Source organism: Rhinatrema bivittatum, chromosome 5 (genome assembly GCF_901001135.1).
Source record: "Rhinatrema bivittatum chromosome 5, aRhiBiv1.1, whole genome shotgun sequence".
NCBI lineage: Eukaryota > Metazoa > Chordata > Amphibia > Gymnophiona > Rhinatrematidae > Rhinatrema > Rhinatrema bivittatum.
This window is the reverse complement of record NC_042619.1, coordinates 350,762,973-350,784,952: the sequence shown is the minus strand read 5'-3', so window position 1 is coordinate 350,784,952 and position 21,980 is coordinate 350,762,973. Positions and strand designations below refer to the sequence as shown.

Sequence of the window (21,980 nt, the reverse complement as noted above, 5' to 3'; positions counted from 1 at the left end):
TCCTGGAATAAGGAGGAGATCACCTTGTGTGTCACCAGGCGGCTCTCTTCCTGAGACGTCTCAAATCAGCCAGTCATCCAAATACGGGTGCACCAGGAATCCTTCTTTTCGCAAGGCTGCCGCTATCACCACCATAATCTTGGAAAAAGTTCTGGGAGCAGTGGCTAGACCAAAAGGCAGCACCCGAAACTGATAATAGCGCCCAAACACCACAAAGTGTAGAAAGCATTGGTGTTCCAATTGGATGGGAACATGAAGGTAATCCTCTGACAGATGCAAGGAGGACAGAAATTCCCCCGACTGCACCGCCATTATTACAGAGCATAAGGTTTCCATTCGAAAATGAATCACCTTCAAGTAATGGTTGACCCTCTTGAGATCAAAGATGGGACAAAAGGAGCCCTCCTTCTTGGGCACAACAAAATAAATGGAATATTACTCTATGCTTTCTTGAGATGTTGGCACCGAAGCCACAGCCCTCAGACTGAGGAGCCTTTGAACCATGAACTCCACTGCTTGCTTCTTCTGCGGGGAATGGAAAGGGGACACCATGAACACGTCCTGAGGAATACTGCAAAATTCCAGTGCATATCCTTTGCGCATCACCTCCAGGACCCATTGGTGCAACGTGATCTTTACCCACCTCCAATAAAAGAGAGAGAGAGAGACGTCCCTCTATTTCCTGTTCCGGAAGGTGGGTTGGTAAGCTTGGGAAGGTCCACCACCTGAGCCCGCTCCTCTCTGAGCTGCCAGGGACAAAAAGACCTACCAAAAGGCTGAGTCTGCTGAAAGGTCACCCTTCTGTAGGGACGAAAACGCCTGGAATTCCACAAGAAACTGTTGACCCAACACTGGACCGTGTTTCGGACTGCTGTGAAAAATCTTCAGTCCTTTATCAAGGGTAATTTGTAATTACCCTTGATAAAGGACTGAAGATTTTTCACAGCAGTCCGAAACACGGTCCAGTGTTGGGTCAACAGTTTCTTGTGGAATCCAGCAAGACAACCATCAACACTTGTGAAGGCGAAATTATTTCAAGATAAGTGCAAAATTTAAGCACAACATATATGTATTTTAAGAGGAACTTTTAAGTGCAAACAAAAAATTCTTAAAAAATTGTGAAAGCAAATCCAGTTGGAAATAGGACTTAAAATGACCAAATGATTATACATAAGGCAGAGTGGAAAAATGCCTAAGCAACTAAAATGATGCCTATTATGAAGGTCATTATAATTGGAAGGTTGATCTATGTTCTATCACTGCGTTGGAATTTTTGAGGTGATGGTAAACTGGTATTGGCTTTAGTGATATGCAGAGAACGGAGACAGGTGGAAGTCCTGAACTCAGTGCTTACCAGCTGAGTACAGAGACTATCTCTGGCTCTGTGTGTGTGTGGGGGGGGGGGGGGGGGAAGAGAGAGAGGGCATCTGTGGACACCGCCATGCTCAGCCTCCTGCACCTGCTACCTTTTGGCTGAACTAGCAGCTAAGTCCACGCCCGGAAACCCAGCTACAGGACCAAGGCACACCTCTGAGGGACCACGGACATCCCCGCAGGAATTCTCAACTAGGGGAGGGTCCCTTAGGTATCACTGCAGGAGAGCGGGGCTTTCATTTCCTGAATTTAGAATTTCAAATTTCTCCTTTCAAAAAGTTCATAGCAATCCCCATAGGGAAATACACGTCCACCATCTGCTGGAGACGGAGAATACAGGGAGGCTGGACACACTGCAGGGTTTATATATACTGTGAAATCAGCTTGCTCCATTTCCTGGCAGGGGAGCATAAACTCACTGGTCCTGAGTCCATCTGTCTACACACTAGGAAAGGAGAACTTATCCGGCTAAGTGGCAGCTGCTGAATATCTGGCTACATTCAGCGGTTGCCACTTAGTCAGCTTAGTAGCTAGGTAGATAACTCAGGGCTGGAAATGGGCAGATCAGGGTGGCATTACTTTATCTGGCGCTACTTATTCAGACTTATCTGGTTAGATTAACTGGATAAGTTAGACCTGCCATAGAGCAAATTTAACTTAGCCGGATATAACTTATCCGGCTACATAGAGCTGGATACAGGGATATTCAACAGTATAGCTGTGCTGCTTAATATCCCATGTAAGTTAGTCAGATAAGTTTTATCCGGCTAACTTACTTAGCCATTTTCTTTTCAATACTGACCTCCTGATTTCTTAAGCAATAACCCAAGTCCCTGGGGGAAAAAAACCCCAAACACATTCTGGTGACAATGCAGCTCTTTTTCCATGGCTTTGCTGACTGGCCTAAAGTGGCATCATAAAGTGTTTTTATGCTGGTAGTCCAAACAGTCTTCAACAACTATTCTTTGGGATTACCATATATAACCAGAGGAAGAAGGTAAGTTTGCTTACCCTAAACTATATTCTCCATAGCCAGCAGGATGAATTAACCAGGACATGTGTGGTAATTACCACACATGTCCTGGTTAACCATATCCTGGTTAATTAACCAGGACATGGTTAACCATGAATTAACCAGGACATGTGTGGTAATTAACCAGGACATGTGTGGTAAATACTACCTATTTCTATGCTAGCCACTACTCTGGCTTTTCCTCCTCCCAGTTCAAGTACCCCTGTTTATTGTAACTTTTCACTCTCTCCCTCTCTCCTAGCCTATTGTTCACGAAGTTGTTAATTTTAATGTTATTGCACCACTGTTTATTGTAAACCGATACGATATGATTGGTATCATGAGTGTCGGTATAAAAAAGACCTAAATAAATAAATAAATAAATAAATAATGTCATCCAATGGTGCCAAACAGACCCTTCTCTATAAGTTGATAGAACATTTGCTCTACTGAACATGCTGGGTAATTCCTGCATGGGCATCTTCTCTTAAGGTTCCTCAGTAGATGACAGAGTTAAGTAGTTGACTCTCCAGGGAGGTAGACAAGTATTTAGCAAGGCTACTTCATCCTGTCTATGGAGAACACCTTTTACAGTAAGAAATTTGCTTTTTCTGTCAAACAGGGTTGAATTAACCATGACACGGGGAGTCCCAAGCTGAGAACTGCAGTGGAGCATTTACTGAATAAGCAACCCAATCACTACGGAAAGTGGACTACTGGGTAAAGAGGTTATGCAAGTCTCCTAGTTCAAATTTACTGTCACTTTTTGATAAACTGTCCAGCCAGTAATGGGATGTGAAAATGTGCACTGATGACCAAGTGGCAGCTTTACAGATGTATTTAGTAGATACATCTCTTAGATGACCATGTTTTTTCAAATCCAGGGCCCACAATCCACTCTCCCTTTTAGACAAAAGGGAGTTCATTTTCAATTTCTCCCAGAGCAGATTCTTGCTCAAGCTTCTTAAATCCAGGATGAGTCTCAACCCCCTGGTTTTCTTGAGGATAAATGATTTATTGACTGTACCCTCCAAGGTTCGGGGCGGTTAACAATAAGACAAGCATAAAATATAGTTAGTAATACACTGTTCACATATAAAGTAACATTAAAATTAAAATGGACAGTAAAATTAAAATGACAAATTGTTCAATAAACAAACATGAATAAGGGAAAAGGACACTAATGGTGGTGGTGAAGAAAACAGGAAGATAACAGCACAATGAAATTGCACTGATCAGACTTGTAGAAATAGCCAAAGCTGTTGAAATGTTAAAGTATGCTAAAGGTTAAACAGTATGTTAAAGGTCAGTGTTGCATTTTGCTTCTGCTTTCTGGGCTCAGCTTCAAGAAATCATATGACTTACAAGAATGCAGTCTTATTACCATACACAAGATAAAATAAGAAATTTAACCAGTTAGAAAATGTTATGCAAACTAACCTATTGGTGTGCAGGTTTGTGGGAAAGTGACATATTTGACTGAGTAATAGCTCAGGAACTCTGAGCTGGGGTTTATTCTGCATTGCTCTTTATTAGATTGTTTTTACAGGAAAGATTTGTGCCAATTTTATTACTCTGCTATCCTTGATCACTGCTGTTCCCACCTACACTGGTGATGTCTTGATACTGCCCCTTTAACCACCAGATGCTGATACTGCTGCCCAATGTATCAACAATGGAGCAGCCTGTTCAGTCTCTCATAGCATTACTGGTGTCAAGGCTTGATGCATCGCATGCTCCAGAGCCCTGTGTGTCGATGATGCTAATGCTCTGTGCTTCGATGAAGCCCTAAGCATCAACCATGCCAGAGAACGATGCATTGACAATGCTGGAGTCATGTGCACTGATGGCACATCAGCTGCATTGCAGTCACAGACGGATGCTTTTTCAGCATTGGATGCAAAGCCAGCTCTGCAGAGTGTTTCTTTTTCTTAGTTTTTGATTTGCTTATCCCAAGAACCCAGGCTGTTCCACCAAAGTGGAGCAGGGAAGAGACCTCTTAGAGGAGCTCCTGCTCAACTCTACACCTGGGGAGGTTCCACTCCAGACTGACTGTGGCACCTCAGAATTTTACACAGTTCCTCCATTTCCAAGCCCTTGAATGTTGTGACTACAGAGATAGCAGTTTGCCTGGGCATGGTCCAGACCTAGGCAAGGTAGCAGATATTTCCATCACTAATGTACATCTTCCTACTGCATACAGTCTGTGAAACAACTTACTGTGAGGGTTTGTTTTTTTTTTAAGAACTGGACATCCTGTGAAGAAATCTTTTTAGGGTTTTGTTTTTGTTGCACTGAAAAGTGCTATTTGGTGGGGCAACTAAATAAACAAAAAAATAGGAAAACAGGAAATATTTCCTGGAAATTAAAGATACATGTCCATGCTGAGGCTCGGACAAAAAAAGACCAAGGGACTTCATGAGGCAACACCCGTGTGGGAATTCCTGCACATGCACAGTAGAGTAAAAGCTCTATGAGCCTAGAGAGAAGGGTACATTTTGCATTGTCACGACTAATTCAGCCCTGCTTGTCGACAGAGAAGGAAGCTAAACATGGATACAGAAGACAGGGAAATACAAAATGAAAACATCTTACCTATCAGCATTTTTTACAACTCTGATAAATTCCGAAAGAACTTTATTATAATACTTTCTTTCACGAGGAGGTAATCGTGACAGTGTAGCATTCGGTGACACAGTGATATTTGAACTTTCTGACAAATTGTCCAAACCACCTATAACATAAATGATCAGAAAAGTTACCTTTTGTCATCCAAAACTGAAACATATGTACTTGGCATCCATCAAATTATGCATTTCTCCATGATTAATAAAGAACACCACTGTGGTACTTTAAACATATAAGTATAGAACATTATAGTAAATAAATACCATACAGCCCATCCAATCTGCCCATCCACATTCCTTTCTAGGCTTGTTCCATGCTCCGTTGAATTCCAATGCAGTCCTTGTCACCTGCCACAAGGCTGCTGTTTTCTGCTTCCTGCACCCTTTCTGAAAATAAATATTTCCTTACATTACTCCAAAGACTACCACTTTCTTCCAAGACCCATTCCTTATGGAGTGCTGTTTTTTACAACTACCATCTCCTTGGAAAAAGGTCCTTTGTGCCATCACCAGTCTGAAAGGAAGAGCCTGAAACTCAAAATGTTCTCCTAGGACAGCAAACCCGAGGAACCACTAATGACCCCCCTCCAGATGCAATGTGCAGATTATATTTCCAAAAGATCCAGACATAAGGAACTCTCCCTCTCGTATCGCTATGATCACGAAGCAAAAGATTTCCATGCAAAAAAAAAAAAAAAAGTGCCACCTTGAAAGACATTCACCTTCTTTAAATCCAGAAAAGGTACAAAAGTACCCTCTTTCTTGGGAACCACGAAATAAACTGAGTTACAACCTTGATCCCATTCTCCTTTTGGTACCAAAATAATCGCCACCAACTGGAGAAGGCACTCCAGAGAGTGTCCCTTACTGCTGTCTTCTTTCTTACTGAATAGCAGGGAGAAATCATGAAAGGGTCCAACACTGCACGAGAAAATTCTAAAGCATAGCCGTTTTTTAAAATTATAGACAAACTACTGATCCGTAGTACTGCAGGGCCATGCTGCCTAAAACTAGGACAACTGACCCTCAATTTGTTTAGGAGAGTGAACCCCTTGATTTTCATTGAGAACTCTCATCCTCCTGCGCTACGATTGACACCATCTCTAGTGCCTCTTCAGCTCGAACTAAAGGACCGCGACTTGTTCCTCAACTGCCTCTGTGAATAAAATGACGTAGAAGCCTTTCCTGGCTAGTATCATCTTGTCTCCCTACGCTTAGACCTGCTGGGGACCCCTTTACGAGCCCTCCTGGGCTTATCCTCAGGTAGCTTGTGACTCACCTAAATGCTTTACCAGCTTCTCCAGATCCTCCTCAAGGAGAAATTTCCCTCAAAATGGTAGCTTCCCCAACCATGACTTAGATCAAACATCTGCCGCCCAGCTGCGTAGCTACAACAGATGCCTTGCCAACCATACCGCTCGAAGTCTGAATGAGATCATATAGAGCATCTTCTATAAAGGTGAGTCCAGCTTCCAGTCTATCCACTTCCTTTTCTCTCAGACTACCAGGATCTATTGCACCCAGCACAGATATGCCCTAGACATATAAACTACCACAAATTGCAGCTCAGACAGGCAGAGTGGACACTTCAAAAACCTGCTTAAGAGAGACCTCCATTTCCCTATCTTGTGAATCCTTAAGGCCATACTTTCCTCTACAGGAATCGCTTTCTTTGTGATTGCAGAAACCAGGGCATCTACCTTACAGAACCTCAACTGCTCCAAGGCTACCTCAGATTGTGGATAAAGGTCAGCAATGGCTCTCCCTACTTTCAGCTCAGCTTCTGGGGTTTCCCACGCCATTGAAACCAAAGCATATACCACCCTATGAAAAGGGGAAGCCTTCACAGGGCCCCTGAGCCCTTCCAAAATGGGGTCCTTCCCTTCCTGCTCTGGTTTCACCTGCTGTTCCTCAACGCCCAGCTCTGCCAGGGCCTGTGTGATTATCACTGGCAATTATGAATGTTAGCTCCTGTGAACCACCGCGACTGTACCACAGAACGACGGTACAGAAATAAAACAAACAAACCAACCACCTGGGGTTCATCCCCCTCTGCCACTGGAATCTCACCCTCTTCTAGGAAGCCCCACTCTGGTTCATTTTCCACTTCCTTCCCCCTCAGAAAAAAGGGCACTTATCCACCGACCACAGACTATGTCCCTTTCTGGGTTCAGCTTTCTCCTGGCTCTCTTGGCCCTGGAAGGGATAGGCGGAGAAGACCCAAAGAAAATTCCTGTTGAACCAGATTTATTTGCATCTGAGTCCTGTTTGATCAAAAAGGCTCAATAAAACTACAAATACTGGAGAAAATGGCTCACAGTGACAAGGGTCCTACTACTCTCTTGAACCAGAGCCTACCACAGCTTCTGCCCACAGTGCAGTCGACCCCTTACCCTCTGTGGGAAACATCACCGGAGGCTCATTAAACACCTTCCTGCCTGTGGATCGGGCGGAGCAGCGGCGGTATGCGAGTGTCAGGTGGGCCGAGCTACAATAGGTGGAAGGAGCGGCGGCAGCGATATTGGGAGGAAATGTGGCGGCGGTGGCATGGAGCAGCTGAGGTGCACGCTGGGGAGGGATCCCCGGAGATCTCCCGTCTCCATGAGCAGGCCACGCTGAAGAGCATAAGAGGGAGAGGGAAGGGGGTGGGGATTGAGAATGAGGGGGGAGGGATTGGAAAGAAGAATGAGAGGTGTGAGAGTGAGGGGGTGGTGGGAGGTGGGAGGGAGAATGAGAGGTGAGGAGGTGAGTGAGGGGAGTGAGAGGTGAGAAGGTGAGTGAGGGGAGTGAGTGAGAGGGATAATGAGGGAGGGGAGAGTGAGGGGGGAGGTGAGGGAGTGGGAGAGCGAATGATGGGGGAAGTGAGAGTTAGGGAAGGGAGTTTGAGTGGGGGCAGGAGGATGAGTGACTGAGATGAATGAGCGAGGGGAAGGGGGAGTGAGGGAAAAGAAGTGTAGACGGGTGCAGTGTCCGAAAACGGACCGAAATTTTTTTTTTTAATGTAGCCCATTTTAACGGGCTTAACGGCTTGTATAGATATATATTGGTCCAGAGGGCAGCCACTGAAATGGTGAATGTTCTTCATCATAAAGCATATGGGGACAAAGATTTAAACATAAACATGTATATCCTGGAGAAAAGGAAGGAAAGGGAAGATATGATAAAGACATTTACATATCTCCAAGGAATAAATTCACAGGAGGCCACAACTCTTGAAATGCAAAGGAGGCACTGGAATGAAGAGATATTTGATGACGGTAAAAGGGGGTAGACTCAGGAGTAATCCAACTAAATATATTTCTTTACAGAAAGAGTGGTAGACACATGGAAGAGTCTCTCTGTAGAGGTGGTGGAGATAAAGACAGTATCAAAATTTAAGAGCGAAAGATCTGTGAGAGAGAGGTGGTCTATAGAGTTGAGTAGGAGCGTGCGTGGGCAGACTGAATGGGCTTTATGGTCGTCATCTGCCATCATATTCTGTTTCTATGGTTAAAGGCTCTCTTACTGACCCAGGGCCTCCCCCAAGCAGAGAGAGACTGTCCGGGATCACAGAGGCCAATTAACCCATCCACTTACCTTATCCACAACACACACTGGGCTGGGGGTATTCATTGGGAAGGAGAGCAAGGTACTGGGGGGGGGGGGGGGGGGGGGGGGGGGAATGGGTACGAGGATGTAGGTTAGTGGGAAGCCATAGCTGGTGGATGGTGGGCATAGTGGGAGGCGAGTAACAAAGTGTGGATCCGGACTCAAGTGTGGGTGTGAGGTTTCCTGGAATCAGGGTCCAGGAAGCATGAGATGGAGGGGGGGGGGGTTTTCCGGGATCTGGGGGTCCCAAAATGGTCAATCTGGGGCTGATTCTTTAACTTCTCATGGAAGCGAATGAAGTTAAAACTTTATTTCAAACCCTGAAATGAAGTAAAGGTTCAGCACTAAAAGGGAAGTAAAAAGTGCATTCATTTTTAGCACTGGCAGTAATTCCATATGCAGCTCATTAGCATGCAAAGTGAGCTAAAATGAATTCACTTTTTTACTTCCTGCTTAGCATACAGTTTTTTATGCACTAAATCCATGAGAAGTAATTGTATTACAAAAAAAAGGGCACTAAACTCAAAGCAGAGCACTAAGACTAATGCATTTGATTACATCAGCCTCCTTGTCAGTTGTTACATAATCACATAGCCTACTCATGTTCTAATTTAACTTCTTGCAGAATTTGACGAGAATAATTAAGCAAAGTGATAAGAAGAAATTGCCCTGCTGGGTCAGACCAAGGGTCCATCAAGCCCAGCATCCTGTTTCCAACAGAGGCCAAACCAGGCCACATGAACCTGGCAATTACCCAAACACCAAGAAGATCCCATGCTACTGATGCAATTAATAGCAGTGGCTATTCCCTAAGTCAACTTGATTAGCAGTTAATGGACTTCTCCTCCAAGAACTTATCCAATCCTTTTTTAAACACAGCTACACTAACCACATCCTCTGGCAACAAATTCCAAAGCTTAATTGTTGAACATTTAACCTTTGCAGCTGCACCTTTCAGGTTTTTTCTATTTTCCTCATTTTATCAGTTTCCCTTTTGAAAGTTTAGTGTTAGAGCTGCAGATTTACTTATTGTCCCCCTTCCAGTTATTAGTTTAAATTTGATCATGTTATGATCACTGTTGCCAAGTGGCCCCACCACCGTTACCTTCTCACCAAATCCTGCATTCCACTAAGGATTAAATCTAAAATAGCTCCCTCTCTTGTTGGTTCCTGAACCAATTGCTCCATGAAGCAATCATTTATTACATCCAGGAATATGCCTCTAGCAAGTCCTGATGTTACATTTACCCAGTCAATATGGAGTAATTGAAATCTCTCAATATTATTGCACTGCCAAATTGGTTTGCTTCCCTGATTTCTCTTAGCATTTCATCATCTGTCTGACCATTTTGTCCAGGTGGATGGTAGTATACTCCTATCACTATACTCTTACCCAACACACATGGGATTTCTACTCATATAGATTCTACTGAGCATTTACTATCTTGTATGATCTTTATCCTGTTGGACTCTATACCTTCCCGGACATAAAGTGCCACACCCCCACCAAGTTGATCCTCCCTATCATTGCGATATAATTTGTACCCTGATATAGCTCTGTCCCATTGGTTATCCTCCTTCACCAGGTCTCTGTGATGCCAATCTCATCATTTACTGGTATACACTCAACTCTCCCATCTTACTTCTTAGACTTCTGGCATTGGAATACAGACATTTCAGTGTGTTTTTTGTTTGTATTAATAACCTGCTTTTCAGTTGTTAGGGATAATTCAGAAATCATTAGCTTCGGTGATTTTTTACATATAGGCACATGGACTGTTTGCTTTTAATGGAACCTCTCTGTTGGGATGCCCTAACTCTCCTGTTTCATTAGTATCCTTCAAGGATACATTGCTCTGAACCATGCACTGAGTGACTGTCGGCTTTCCCCCTTGTTCTAGTTTAAAAGCTGCTCTATCTCCTTTTTGAAAGTTAGTGCCAGCAGCTTGGTTCCACTCTGGTTAAGGTGGAGCCCATCCTTTGGGAAAAGTCTCCCCTTCCCCAAAAGTTTCCCCAGTTCCTTACAAAACTGAATCCCTCTTCCCTGCACCATCATCTCATCCACACATTGAAACTCTGGAGCTCTGCCTGCCTCTGGGGACCTGCACGTGATCTGTGGCAGTGGGCAAAATTTAACTAGAGGTGCTTGCTTCTGCTGGTGATGGGGTGTTCCTTTATCCACCCAGATCTTCTTTTAACCTATTAAATGATCTGGCTGCCTACTGTAACCAATTGTTCATTGCTTTCACACTAGGTGCCACAGGAGCATTTATTTATTCATTTCATGGCAGCTAGTTTCACCTATTCCTGGCTGCTAGGGTCAAGAGAGGACGACTGATCAGAGTTTGCTAGAATTCACAGGTAGACACCATGCTGCCATGGAACTCTTACTAGGTTTTACTGCTTTTTAGATTATTTTCAAGCTGTTTACCTAACTTCCAGAGGAATTTTCTTCACACTTTCTCATTGTCTTATTTGGTGCGGGTTTCCCTTCCTCAGGGGGAGAGAGACTATAGTGCTAACTGGGAGATGTGGCTAGGCAGACGATCAGACACATCGCCTTTATCTGTTGACATGTTCTATGTTTGTCTGTCATTTTTATGATCTGCTTTTACTAATTTATATTTGTTTTAATTGCCTTGAGTTGTTCCCCTTTCCTTAAATTGTGTTTAGATAAATTGCATGTAATGCTTTGAGTTAGGAAATGTACAGCACGTCATAATTAGTAATAGTTATTTTTCAGGCTTGGTGTATTCTGATAGCTAGCTTTTGTTGATCTTACCCAAGTAAGGCAGAGATCTTTCACCTTTCAATCTGGTCCGTATCTCACTAGGAAGATAATCCTACAAGACAGAAGAAATGTTCATACTTAATTTAGAAAAACGAAAGCCTCATCAGTGACTACATGAAATGAGTGAGCCCTGAGTGTCCATTATACCAATTTCCATACCAGTGAAAAGTTTGACCATTAACAGAAAATAGACAGAATTTGTTTGAAGCTTGTATGGAAACAGAATATGACAGCAAATAAAAGAACATAAGGAATAACTAGTCCGCCCAGTTTCATTCCTGTTGCACTGCCATGAATCCCAGTGGCTCTATCATATCACCCCCTCTCTCCTCTTGAGTATATTTAAGAACATAAGAACATGCCATACTGGGTCAGACCAAGGGTCCATCAAGCCCAGCATCCTGTTTCCAACAGTGGCCAATCCAGGCCATAAGAACCTGGCAAGTACCCAAACACTAAGTCTCTTCCATGCTACTGATGCCAGTAATAGCAGTGGCTATTTTCTAAGTCAACTTAATTAATAACAGGTAATGGACTTCTCCTCCAAGAACTTATCCAATCCTTTTTTAAACTGCACTAACCACATCCTCTGGCAACAAATTCCAGAGTTTAATTGTGCGTTGAGTAAAAAAGAACTTTCTCCGATTAGTTTTAAATGTGCCCCATGCTAACTTCATGGAGTGCCCCCTAGTCTTTCAACAATCCGAAAGAGTAAATAACCGATTCACATCTACCCGTTCTAGACCTCTCATGATTTTAAACACCTCTATCATATCCCCCCTCAGTCGTCTCTTCTCCAAGCTGAAAAGTCCTAACCTCTTTAGTCTTTCCTCAAAGGGGAGTTGTTCCATCCCCTTTATCATTTTGGTAGCCCTTCTCTGTACCTTCTCCATCACAACTATATCTTTCTTGAGATGTGGCGACCAGAATTGTACACAGTATTCAAGTTGCGGTCTCACCATGGAGCAATACATTTATCAATAGATTTATCCCTTTGGCAGCCCCTTCTGAAGTTGAAAGTTACCCCTAACACATCATTGAGGGGAGACTTCTCACACTTGGGCAGCCCATAACTCTCTAGACTTTGGAAAGGGGGGGCGCATCCAAATATACTGATGTGGCCATGCAGGATTGCTCGTGGGAACTGCCTTCAGTGGTGGAGCACATTTTTAGTGGCAGGCTGGTCACTCCACTTGCAGCAGTTGCTTACTCTTGCTATTGGGAAGTCCACCCCTGCATACACATTTAGCTCCCTAAGCAGAAGTAGAAAAACTTTCTATTTAAACGGCAAGTCCAGAAGGGATTCCCCTCAGAATTCTAACCAAGAGGAGCAAGAGCCCCCACCTTGGACTTCCCCCCCCCCAAAAAAAAGAGGGGCTGAAGGCCAATGTGTGCATGGGAGGTAGTTAAAGCTAAAAGGGCGTCATTCAAAAAATGGAAAGCAGACCCAAGAGCATAAGCTCTGGCAAGTCAAATGTGCACTGGGGCTCACCTCCTCCAAAGAAACCACCAAGAAGAGGATTAGACTCTCTCGACTCCATCGAGTCTGTAGCCCCGCCCCCTTCAACCTGACACTGTGGTTCCTGCCTACTCCTGATCACGTCATCTGCTGGGACCTTTACCACCACTGGGAAAAGCCGCTGCTGCAGCGGGCTGAAGGTGGTCACCTCTTAGGGGAGATATTTGGGATTATAATGAGGGAAGAATTGATGGATATTGTATGGAGCAGGGGTACATATGGCTTATATGGAGGATATGGAAAAAAAGGGAGCGGGAATATTTCTTTGGATCAGAGGTTTTTAATAAATGTGAAGAGGGAGAGTAGTTGAGGTTTTGGTAAGATGGATAAATTGGGAGAATTAGGGAGAGAGTTATTTGCTGCTCTTATTAATTTCTGCTCTGTTTGTAAAAACTGGCTTCAAATTCATGATATTTTATTAGAAGGGAATATGATATTCTTTTTGTTACAGAGATCTGGTTTTCTAAGAATTTGAGGGTTATTAAGACACAAATTTGTCCTAAGGGGTATGATATTATAACTTGTGATAGGCAAGGTAAATATGGATGGGTGTAGCGGTAATTTATAAAAATGTTATTCCATTAAAATGCATCTTTACAGATCAGATTCCAGGGTCAGATAATATTGTCGTTAAGCTAGAATATCAAAAACCCATTGTATTTTCTCTTTGGTATTGTCCTCCAAATTTTTTAATCGACTCATGGGGAAGAAGTTATGAAAAATGTGTTGGTTCTTTCAGTGAATTATTCATATTTGGTAGTGTTGGGCGATTTTAACTTGCATACAGATCTCTCTTCTGGACTTAGGGTGTCACAGTTTTTAGATATTCTGAATGCAGGGGGCCTACACCAAAGCGTTATTGGAGCTGCTTATGTGAAAGGACATCAACTGGATTTGATTTTTGGTTCAGATTAAGCTTTATCTATAGGTGATCTGAGGTTTATAGGTAATAGAGAGTTACCATGGACAGATAATTTTTTGATTAAGTTTAGTTTCAAAGTTTCTAGGATTTTAGACAAGAACAAAGATGTGGGTGTTTTTCTTAACTGGGGAAAAATTGACTCCTCTAAATTCTATTCATCTTTGGATGAATGTGTTGATGCTTGTTGGAGTAAGGTTAATGAGGAGGATATCGAAAATTTAAATCACGGGTGGTTGGATCTTTTACCTGAGGTTATGGAAAAAGAGGGAGTGGAAGTTAAAAAAAAGGGAAATTAAATGGTAGGTTTATTAATTCACATCAAAAAAGGGGGTATCACTGGTCAAAAATAATAACCACATATGCAGTGCCTGCTGTATTTGGTTGTAGGACCTACAACCTGTTGAGTTTGGCTAACGTACAAACTCATACTCTATGTAGAAGGTCCATTTGCTTTATTTTAAACACTCAATTTTTAAGTTTTTGTTGTTTTGAACTCCACCGAGTTGCTTTTAAATAAAATTCTGTGTCAATGAACTGAAGCTGCCACACAAAGTACTTTATAAGTCACACATTTCTGAGACAAATGCTCACAAAGTACTTTGTGTGGCAGCTTCAGTTCATTGACACAGAATTTTATTTAAAAGCAACTCTGTGGAGTTCAAAACAACAAAAACTTAAAAACTGAATGTTTAAAATAAAGCAAATGTTAGGAATTATTAGGAAGGGAATGGTGAATAAAACAGAAAAATGTCATAATGCCTCTATATCACTCCATGGTGAGAGCGCACCTTGAATACTGTGTACAATTCTGGTCGCCACATCTCAAAAAAGATATAGCTGCGATGGAGAAGGTACAGAGAAGGGCGACCAAAATAATTAAGGGTATAGAATACCTCCCCAATGAGGAAAGACTAAAGAGGTTAGGGCTGTTCAGCTTTGAGAAGAGATGGCCGAGGGGGGGGATATGATAGAGATGTTTAAAATCATGAGAGGTCTAGAACGGGTAAATGTGATTTACTCTTTCGAATAATAGAAAGACTAGGGGGCACTCCATGAAGTTAGCATGGGGCACATTTAAAACTAACCGGAGAGAGATCTCTTTCACTCAGCGCACAGTTAAACTCTGGAATTTGTTGCCAGGGGATGTGGTTAGTGCAATTAGTGTAGCTGTGTTTAAAAAAGGATTGGATACGTTCTTGGAGGAGAAGAACATTACCTGCTATTAATTAAGTTGACTTAGAGAATAGCCATTAGCAATGGTAACATGGAATAGACTTAGTGTTTGGGTAATTGCCAGGTTCTTATGGCCTGGATTGGCCACTGTTGGAAACAGGATGCTGAGCTTGATGGACCCTTGGTCTGACCCAGAATGGCATTTTCTTATGTTCTTATTCTTTAATGGTAGAGATTCTGAGCAACAAAAACATATCTGTGACAATGAAGGATGTAATAGAACAGACTGAAAAGCTGAAAAGTAACAAATCACTGGGACCAAATGGCTTCTGCCACAGAATTCTAAAAGAATTAAAACATGTAATTGCTAACCTGATACTAGTAATCAGCAACTTATTTAAAACAGCCATGATACCTGCAAAACTGGAAGATGGCCAGTTGACACTGATTTTTAAAAAGAGATCCAGGGTGATCTGTGAAACTATAGACCAATGAGCCTGACGTGGGTGCCAGGCAAAATGGAAGAAGCCATTCTTAAAACAAAATCACTGACCATATACACATGTTTAATGGGGAAGAGTCAACATGGTCTAAGCAAGGGGAAGTATTACCAATCTTTTACAATTTTTTGAAGGTGTAAATCAGGGGTCAGGAACCTATGGCTCCTTTGATGGCTGCATCTGGCTCGCAGACAAATCTTTAATAAAAAAAGTAAAAATCTAACAAAATCCCCCACCCTCCTGACGCCCCTCAAGACCTCAAAAATTAATTTACTACAACCCCCACCCTCCTGACCCCCCCCCCCCCCCAAGACCTGCCAAAAGTCCCTGGTGGTCCAGCGGGGGTCCGGGAGCGATCTCCTGGACTTGGGCTGTCTGCTGCCAGTAGTCAAAATGGCGCCAATGGCTCTTTGCCCTCACTATGTCACTGGGGTCGACCAATGGCGGCTGTAGCCCCCTGTGACATAGTAAGGGTAAAGGGCCGTCGGCTGCCAGTAATCAAAACGGCGTTGACGGCCCTTTGCCCTTACTATGTCACAGCGGCTACTGCCGCCGCCATTGGTCGACCCCAGTGACATAGTGAGGGCAAAGGGCCGTCGGCGCCATTTTGACTACTGGCAGCTGACAGCCCAAGTCCAGGAGATCGCTCCCGGACCCCCGCTGGACCACCAGGGACTTTTGGCAGGTCTTGGGGGGGGGGGTCAGGAGGGTGGGGGTTGTAGTAAATTAATTTTGGAAGTCTTGGGGGGCATCAGGAGGCTGGGGGGTTGTAGTAAATTAATTTTGGAGGTCTTGGGGGGCATCAGGAGGCTGGGGGGTTGTAGGAAATTAATTTTGGAGGTCTTGGGGGGGCGTCAGGAGGGTGGGGGGTTTTGTTAGATTTTTACTTTTTTATTAAAGATTTGTCTGCGAGCCCTGGACCCCCGCTGGATCACCAGGGACTTTTGGCAGGTCTTGGGGGGGGGGGGGTTAGGAGGATGGGGGGTTATAGTAAATTAATTTGGCAGGTCTTGGGGGCGTCAGGAGAGTAGGGGGTTGTAGTTAGTATGGCTCTCACAGAATTACATTTTAAAATATGTGGCGTTCATGGCTCTCTCAGCCAAAAAGGTTCCCGACCCCTGGTGTAAATAAACATGTAGATAAAGGTGAGACAGTTGATATAGTGTATTTGGATTTCAAAAGGCATTTAATAAAGTCCCCCATGAAAAACTCCTCAGGAAGTTACAAACTCATGGGATAAGAGGCAGCATCCTATTATGGATTGATAACTGGTTAAAAGGTCAGAAACAGAAGATAGGACTAAATAATCAGTTTTCCAAATGGCGTACCACAGGGACCGCTACTGGGAACTGTGCTATTTAACATTCATAAATGATCTGAAAAAGGGAATGATGAGTGAGAGGATACAATTTGCAGATGACACAAATCTATTCAAATTTCTTTAAAAAAAACAACAGATTGCAAGGAACTGCAGAAGGACCCTGTGAGACAAAGGATGGGCAAATGAATGGCAGATGACATTTAATGTGGAAAAGTGCAAAGGGATGCACACAGGGAAAAATAATCCTAACTACAGGTACACGATGCTGGGTTCTGTATTGGGAATCACTACCAAGGAAAAAGACCTTGGAATCCTTGTGGACAATAATTTGAAATTCTCAGCTTAGTGTGTGATGGTGGTCAAAAAAGCAAATCCAAAAAAGGAATGGAGAATAAAACAGAATATCTCAGATTGCCTCTGCACTTTAAGTACTGTGTGCACTTCTAGCTGCCCCATCTCAAGAAAGACCTAGTGGAACTAGAAAAGGTGCAGATGAAGGCAACAAAAACGCTAAAGGAGATGGAACATCTTTCCTGTAATAAAAGGCTATGCAGGCTAGGGCTCTTCAGCTTGGAAAAGAGACGGCCAAGATGATAGAAGTTTATAAAATCATGCATGGTAGAACAGGTGAACAGAGGATGGTCATTTACCTTTTCAAATAATACTAAAACATGGGGACGCTCTATGAAACTAACAACCAGCAGATTGAAAACAAATCGTAGAACAGAGTTTTGTTTTTTTTTTTTTTACTCAGCACACTAAAAAGCTGTGGAATCTGTTGCCAGAGGATGTGATCAAGGCAAGTAGAACAGCAGAGGTTATAAGAGGTACGGACAAGTTCCTGGAGAAAAAGTCCATAATATATTATTATTAGCCAGGTGGATTAAAGAAAGATATTGTTCCTGGGAGTAACAGGAATTTTAGGACTACTGTATGGGATTTGCCAGGCACTTGCAACCTGGTTTGGCCACTGTAGGAGACAGGATATTGGGCTCGATGGACCGTATTCTGACCCAGCATTGTAATCATGGCAATTCTCATTTTATGATGTTACAATGGTTTAGGTTTTTTACTCTTTAAAAAAATAAAACGGAAAGAAAAAAAAAGTGAACACCTGTTATTTAGCAATACCCTTGATTTTAAATCTTCTTCTTCAAATGCTTCCACTGTTTGTGTTATAATCATATGCTGCATACATCAGTGTGATGCTGATATTGGATTCCACGAATAATTAACATAAAAGGACCCCAATTTACCAGACCACTAAATTGTGAGTATAGCTAAATAATGGGACTTCTAAAAAAACAAAACAAAACACATTTTAAACCTTTCCAAGAATAATTTTAAAGAACTGAGCAAACATGTAGAATTCAATGCTGCATTATTTATCCATATTTTCCTCTCTAGCCTAGATGGGCAAACTTGGATAACATGTGCCCTTGATGGGCAGGAAGGAAGTCTCCTCCCAAATGAATGCTCAGCACCACTCCTTTGGCCATCATAATTCACAACAGCAGCAGCCCCAGACAGGAGATTGATTTATTTATGTAATCAGTTTTAAATACTGATGTTTGGTGTTTACCTTCACAACAGTTTACAAAATCATTACAATATCAAAAGTTAAAAGAAGGTAAAAACCTTAATTTAACTAAAAATAAACATACAGTAATACATTAAAACTAGCAATACATTAAATTCTTAACAAAAATCCAAGTTAAATAAATCATTAGAACAGATTAATATCATTAGAATATAAAAACAAGGAAAAACAAAAATCAGATAAAATTAGCCAACCTCACAACAAAAGTTACTGGCAAACATCTGTTCCACATACTTGTTCAAAAAGCCACGTTTTTAGTGCCTTTTTAAATAGTTTCAAGTCTTTCTGGAGTCTTAACACAAGTTAGTCCTGCGGGAATTCTGCGCTACTGTGGAGCGCAGAATTTGCACAGAATTGCCATTTTCTGCGCAGAAAATAGCAAGGAGACCCTGGCATGCCACGAACGGAGCACGTCCTGCATGTGTCGCAGGACGCGCTCCATTCACGGCGAAGATGAAGGCCCAGGTGCGCCGTTCGCAGTGAAATGGAAGGCCCCCGTGTGCTGCGGAGTGTGCTCCGCTCGCCGCGAAGATGGAAGGTCCCTGTGTGCCGCGAATGGAGTGTGCTCCGCTCGCCGCGAAGATGGAAGGTCACCGTGTGTCGCGAACAGAGTGTGCTCTGCTCGCCGCGAAGATGGAAGGTCACCGTGTGTCACGAACAGAGTGTGCTCTGCTTGCCACGAAGATAAAGGCCCCAGTGAGAGAGAATGTGTGTTGCGTGAGAGAGAGGAGAGGGGAGGGTGAGAGAGAGCATGGGAGGTAAGAGAGGGGGGGGGGGAATGCTTGAGTGTGGGATTCAGAGAGAGGGAACCTATGAGGAGATTGTGAAGGAGTGTGTATGTGTGATAGATTGGGAGCTGGTGTGTATGAAAAAGTGATTGTGTGTATGTGAGGGTGCAGGCCTGTGTGAAGGGATTGTGTATGTGTGAGACAGAGCCTGTGTGAAGGGGTGCATGAGAGAGAGACATAGGTAGCCTGTGTGAGGATGTATGTGAGAGAGAAAGGGAGCTTGTGTGGGTGTGTATGCAAGAGAGAGGGACCCTGTATGAGGGGATGTGTGTGCGCGAGAGAGTGTGAGGGAGCCTGTATGAGGGTTTATGTGTACTAGAGAGCAGCATGTGTGTGAGGGGGGGGAGCAGAGGGAGCCTGTGTGAGGGGCAGTACTGAAAACGGGGTCAAACTCTGGGACTGGCGATAGAGTGGAAGGGGTTGAGCCTAGAGGTGGAGGGGAGAGATACTGGCAGGTGGAAGAGTTGGGGCCTGAGAGGGCAAAGTGGCCAGGGGAGAAAGGAGAGCGAGTGGAAGGGACGCTCTTACAGTGAACTTCTAGGGAAATTCTGCTTAAAATATTTAAAATTCTGCATCTTTAAGTAATACGTTTTTTCTGTATTAATTTAAAATGTAATTACTTAAAGAAAGTCATGTAAATTGTATTTTGACCAATATAAAGTTTGCAGAATTTTAAGTTTTTGTGTGCAAACTTAAAACATTTTTTGCGCAGAATTTCCCCAGGAGTAATAAGTCTCCTACCCCTGAAACAAATCCCCTCATATATCAAAATCCATATTACTATAGACTCCCATTATAAACTTGAAAATGTGTTCCCATGTACAATCAGGGAATGCTCCTGTTTAATTAAAAACACCTCCCACAGAATATAAATTAATGCCAGTTATTTTATTAGTCATCTGATTAGCTTTGCTAGTTTTCATGCTCTTTGTTCGTTTTTTTCTTCTAACAGAATTTTATTTATTTATTTAACATTTTTCTATACCGAACTTCATGACAAGCTTCATATCAGGCCGGTTTACATCAAACTTAGGGGTTAACTTAACAAAACCATATAACAAGAAGGCCGAGGCGCAGTTACAAATAACAGGGAGAATGAACTTGGGGGCTAGGGTAGCCATGAAATAAAAGGACAGAGAAAACTGGAGAATGAAACACGAATGAATATACAATGGCTGGGTCGGGCATTTAGACTGTTGAGCTAAATGAAAGAATCGTTGCAATGTTAGGCTTAAGGGAAGGCTTGGAGGAAAAGCCAAGTCTTGAGTTTTTTTTCGGAAGGTAGTCAGGCAGGGTTCCAGTCTTAGATCAGTCGGCAGGTTGTTCCAGATGATGGGGCCAGCTGTGGAGAATGCCAGTTCTTTCGTGGAGGTTAGTCGAGCGGATTTAGTTGGGGGAACTTGAAGGGTTCCTTTGTGTGCCGCTCTGATGGGTCTTGCAGATGTGTATAGTTTGAGTGGGAACTGAAGGTCTAACGAAGTTGGTTGTGTATGGATTTGTGGATAATGGTGAGTGCTTTGTGCAAGATTCTGAATTTAATAGGTAACCAGTGTAAATCAATTTAGGTCCTAAAATTAAATTTTGTTCAAGTGAAGTTCTGTTAAGGAAGTTTCTACATAATAAGGTATTGCAAGTACTTCTCTTCTGGTTCTCAGCTCCTACTAGGGTATTCATTACAAGTCAAGAATCAGCTTTCCAAGGTCATCATACTCATTTATGTGATTCTGACCTTGTTTAAGGAGTGCTCGTTAGGGTATTCATAGTCAAATTTCATGAACCTGCCTTAAAGGCCGGAGAGTTTCTCCCATTCTGTTCCTGGGGGAAAGACCTCAGATACATCATATCCTAAATTGATAATGGAGGGGGGGAGAACACAATAAAGCAAAATAAAACTACAGGATTCTCTTGCTGCCCCCAGGATCATCCTAACACACACCCAGCCTAGTAAATGCACTCACACACACACACGAAACCCTTTCCTGGAGCTGCACATGGGAGTTAACAAGCACTGTTAGCAGTGCCCATCCTGGGTTACAGGATGGGCACTGCATGCCCAATTATGGTCCGGAACCAAAATGCGGGCCACCAGCACCCACCTTATTAAAAGGGGATCTAGGAACTGGGAGTATTTGATAACGCATCGTGCTTTTTTTTTAAAGGACCCACACAGTCTCCCGTAGAGAAAGAAATGTAAGCAGTTTATAACTTAAAGACAGGGCCAAGCGCTGTGGCACTGGGAATGCCGACCCTGTCCTAGAATCAGAGGCAGGGAGCAAGCCAAGGGTATCTTTCCGCTTAAGGTCCGAGCTGGCAACTCCGGGTCATGCCCGACACTGACCTCCACCTCTTCCCCCCTGCCTCCGTCCCGCAGGTACCGGCGTTTCAAGCGCTCGAGGGTGAGGTCCAGGGCCTCGCACCCTCGCTGCGCTGCCATTACTGCTGCTGCTTCGCCTTCCTCCCGTCCGTGTCTCTCGCTCGCTCCATTGAGACCTCAATTTCGCGCCGGAAAAAAAAAACCAACTGTCCGCGAGCTAGCGCCACGCCCCACCCCCAACGTAAATAACAAAAGCCGGGCAGGCTTCATTTGACAGGGTCCCGAGGAAGCCATCTTTGATTCGGGCAAAAGTTTACTGAACTCAAGGACGAGCGCTGTAGACATGCGCGGGGAGCGGATGGAACCACGGTTCCTTTTGCCCAAACCAAATATGGCGGTTGTAAAACTCTTCCATTAGTTGCGCGGTCGAGGTTCAGTGACGTACAGTCGT

General features: G+C 43.3%; 1 protein-coding gene across 4 annotated transcripts in view; it reads right to left on the bottom strand.

The window, feature by feature from the left end:
- CCDC138 (coiled-coil domain containing 138) overlaps positions 1-21,747 on the bottom strand; it is a 93,512-nt gene extending 71,765 nt beyond the window's left edge. The window contains exons 1-3 of one of the 4 annotated variants that reach the window (XM_029604590.1): positions 21,554-21,747; positions 11,384-11,444; positions 4,982-5,120 (exon numbers count right to left, since the gene is read on the bottom strand). In XM_029604590.1, coding sequence (XP_029460450.1) covers positions 4,982-5,120; positions 11,384-11,444; positions 21,554-21,649 — 296 coding nt within the window. In that variant the 5' untranslated portion in view covers positions 21,650-21,747. The remainder of the gene's footprint in view (positions 1-4,981; positions 5,121-11,383; positions 11,445-21,553) is intronic. The other 3 variants (XM_029604591.1, XM_029604589.1, XM_029604592.1) reach the window with 3 other exon arrangements.
- Between the last annotated feature and the right edge of the window lie 233 nt (positions 21,748-21,980).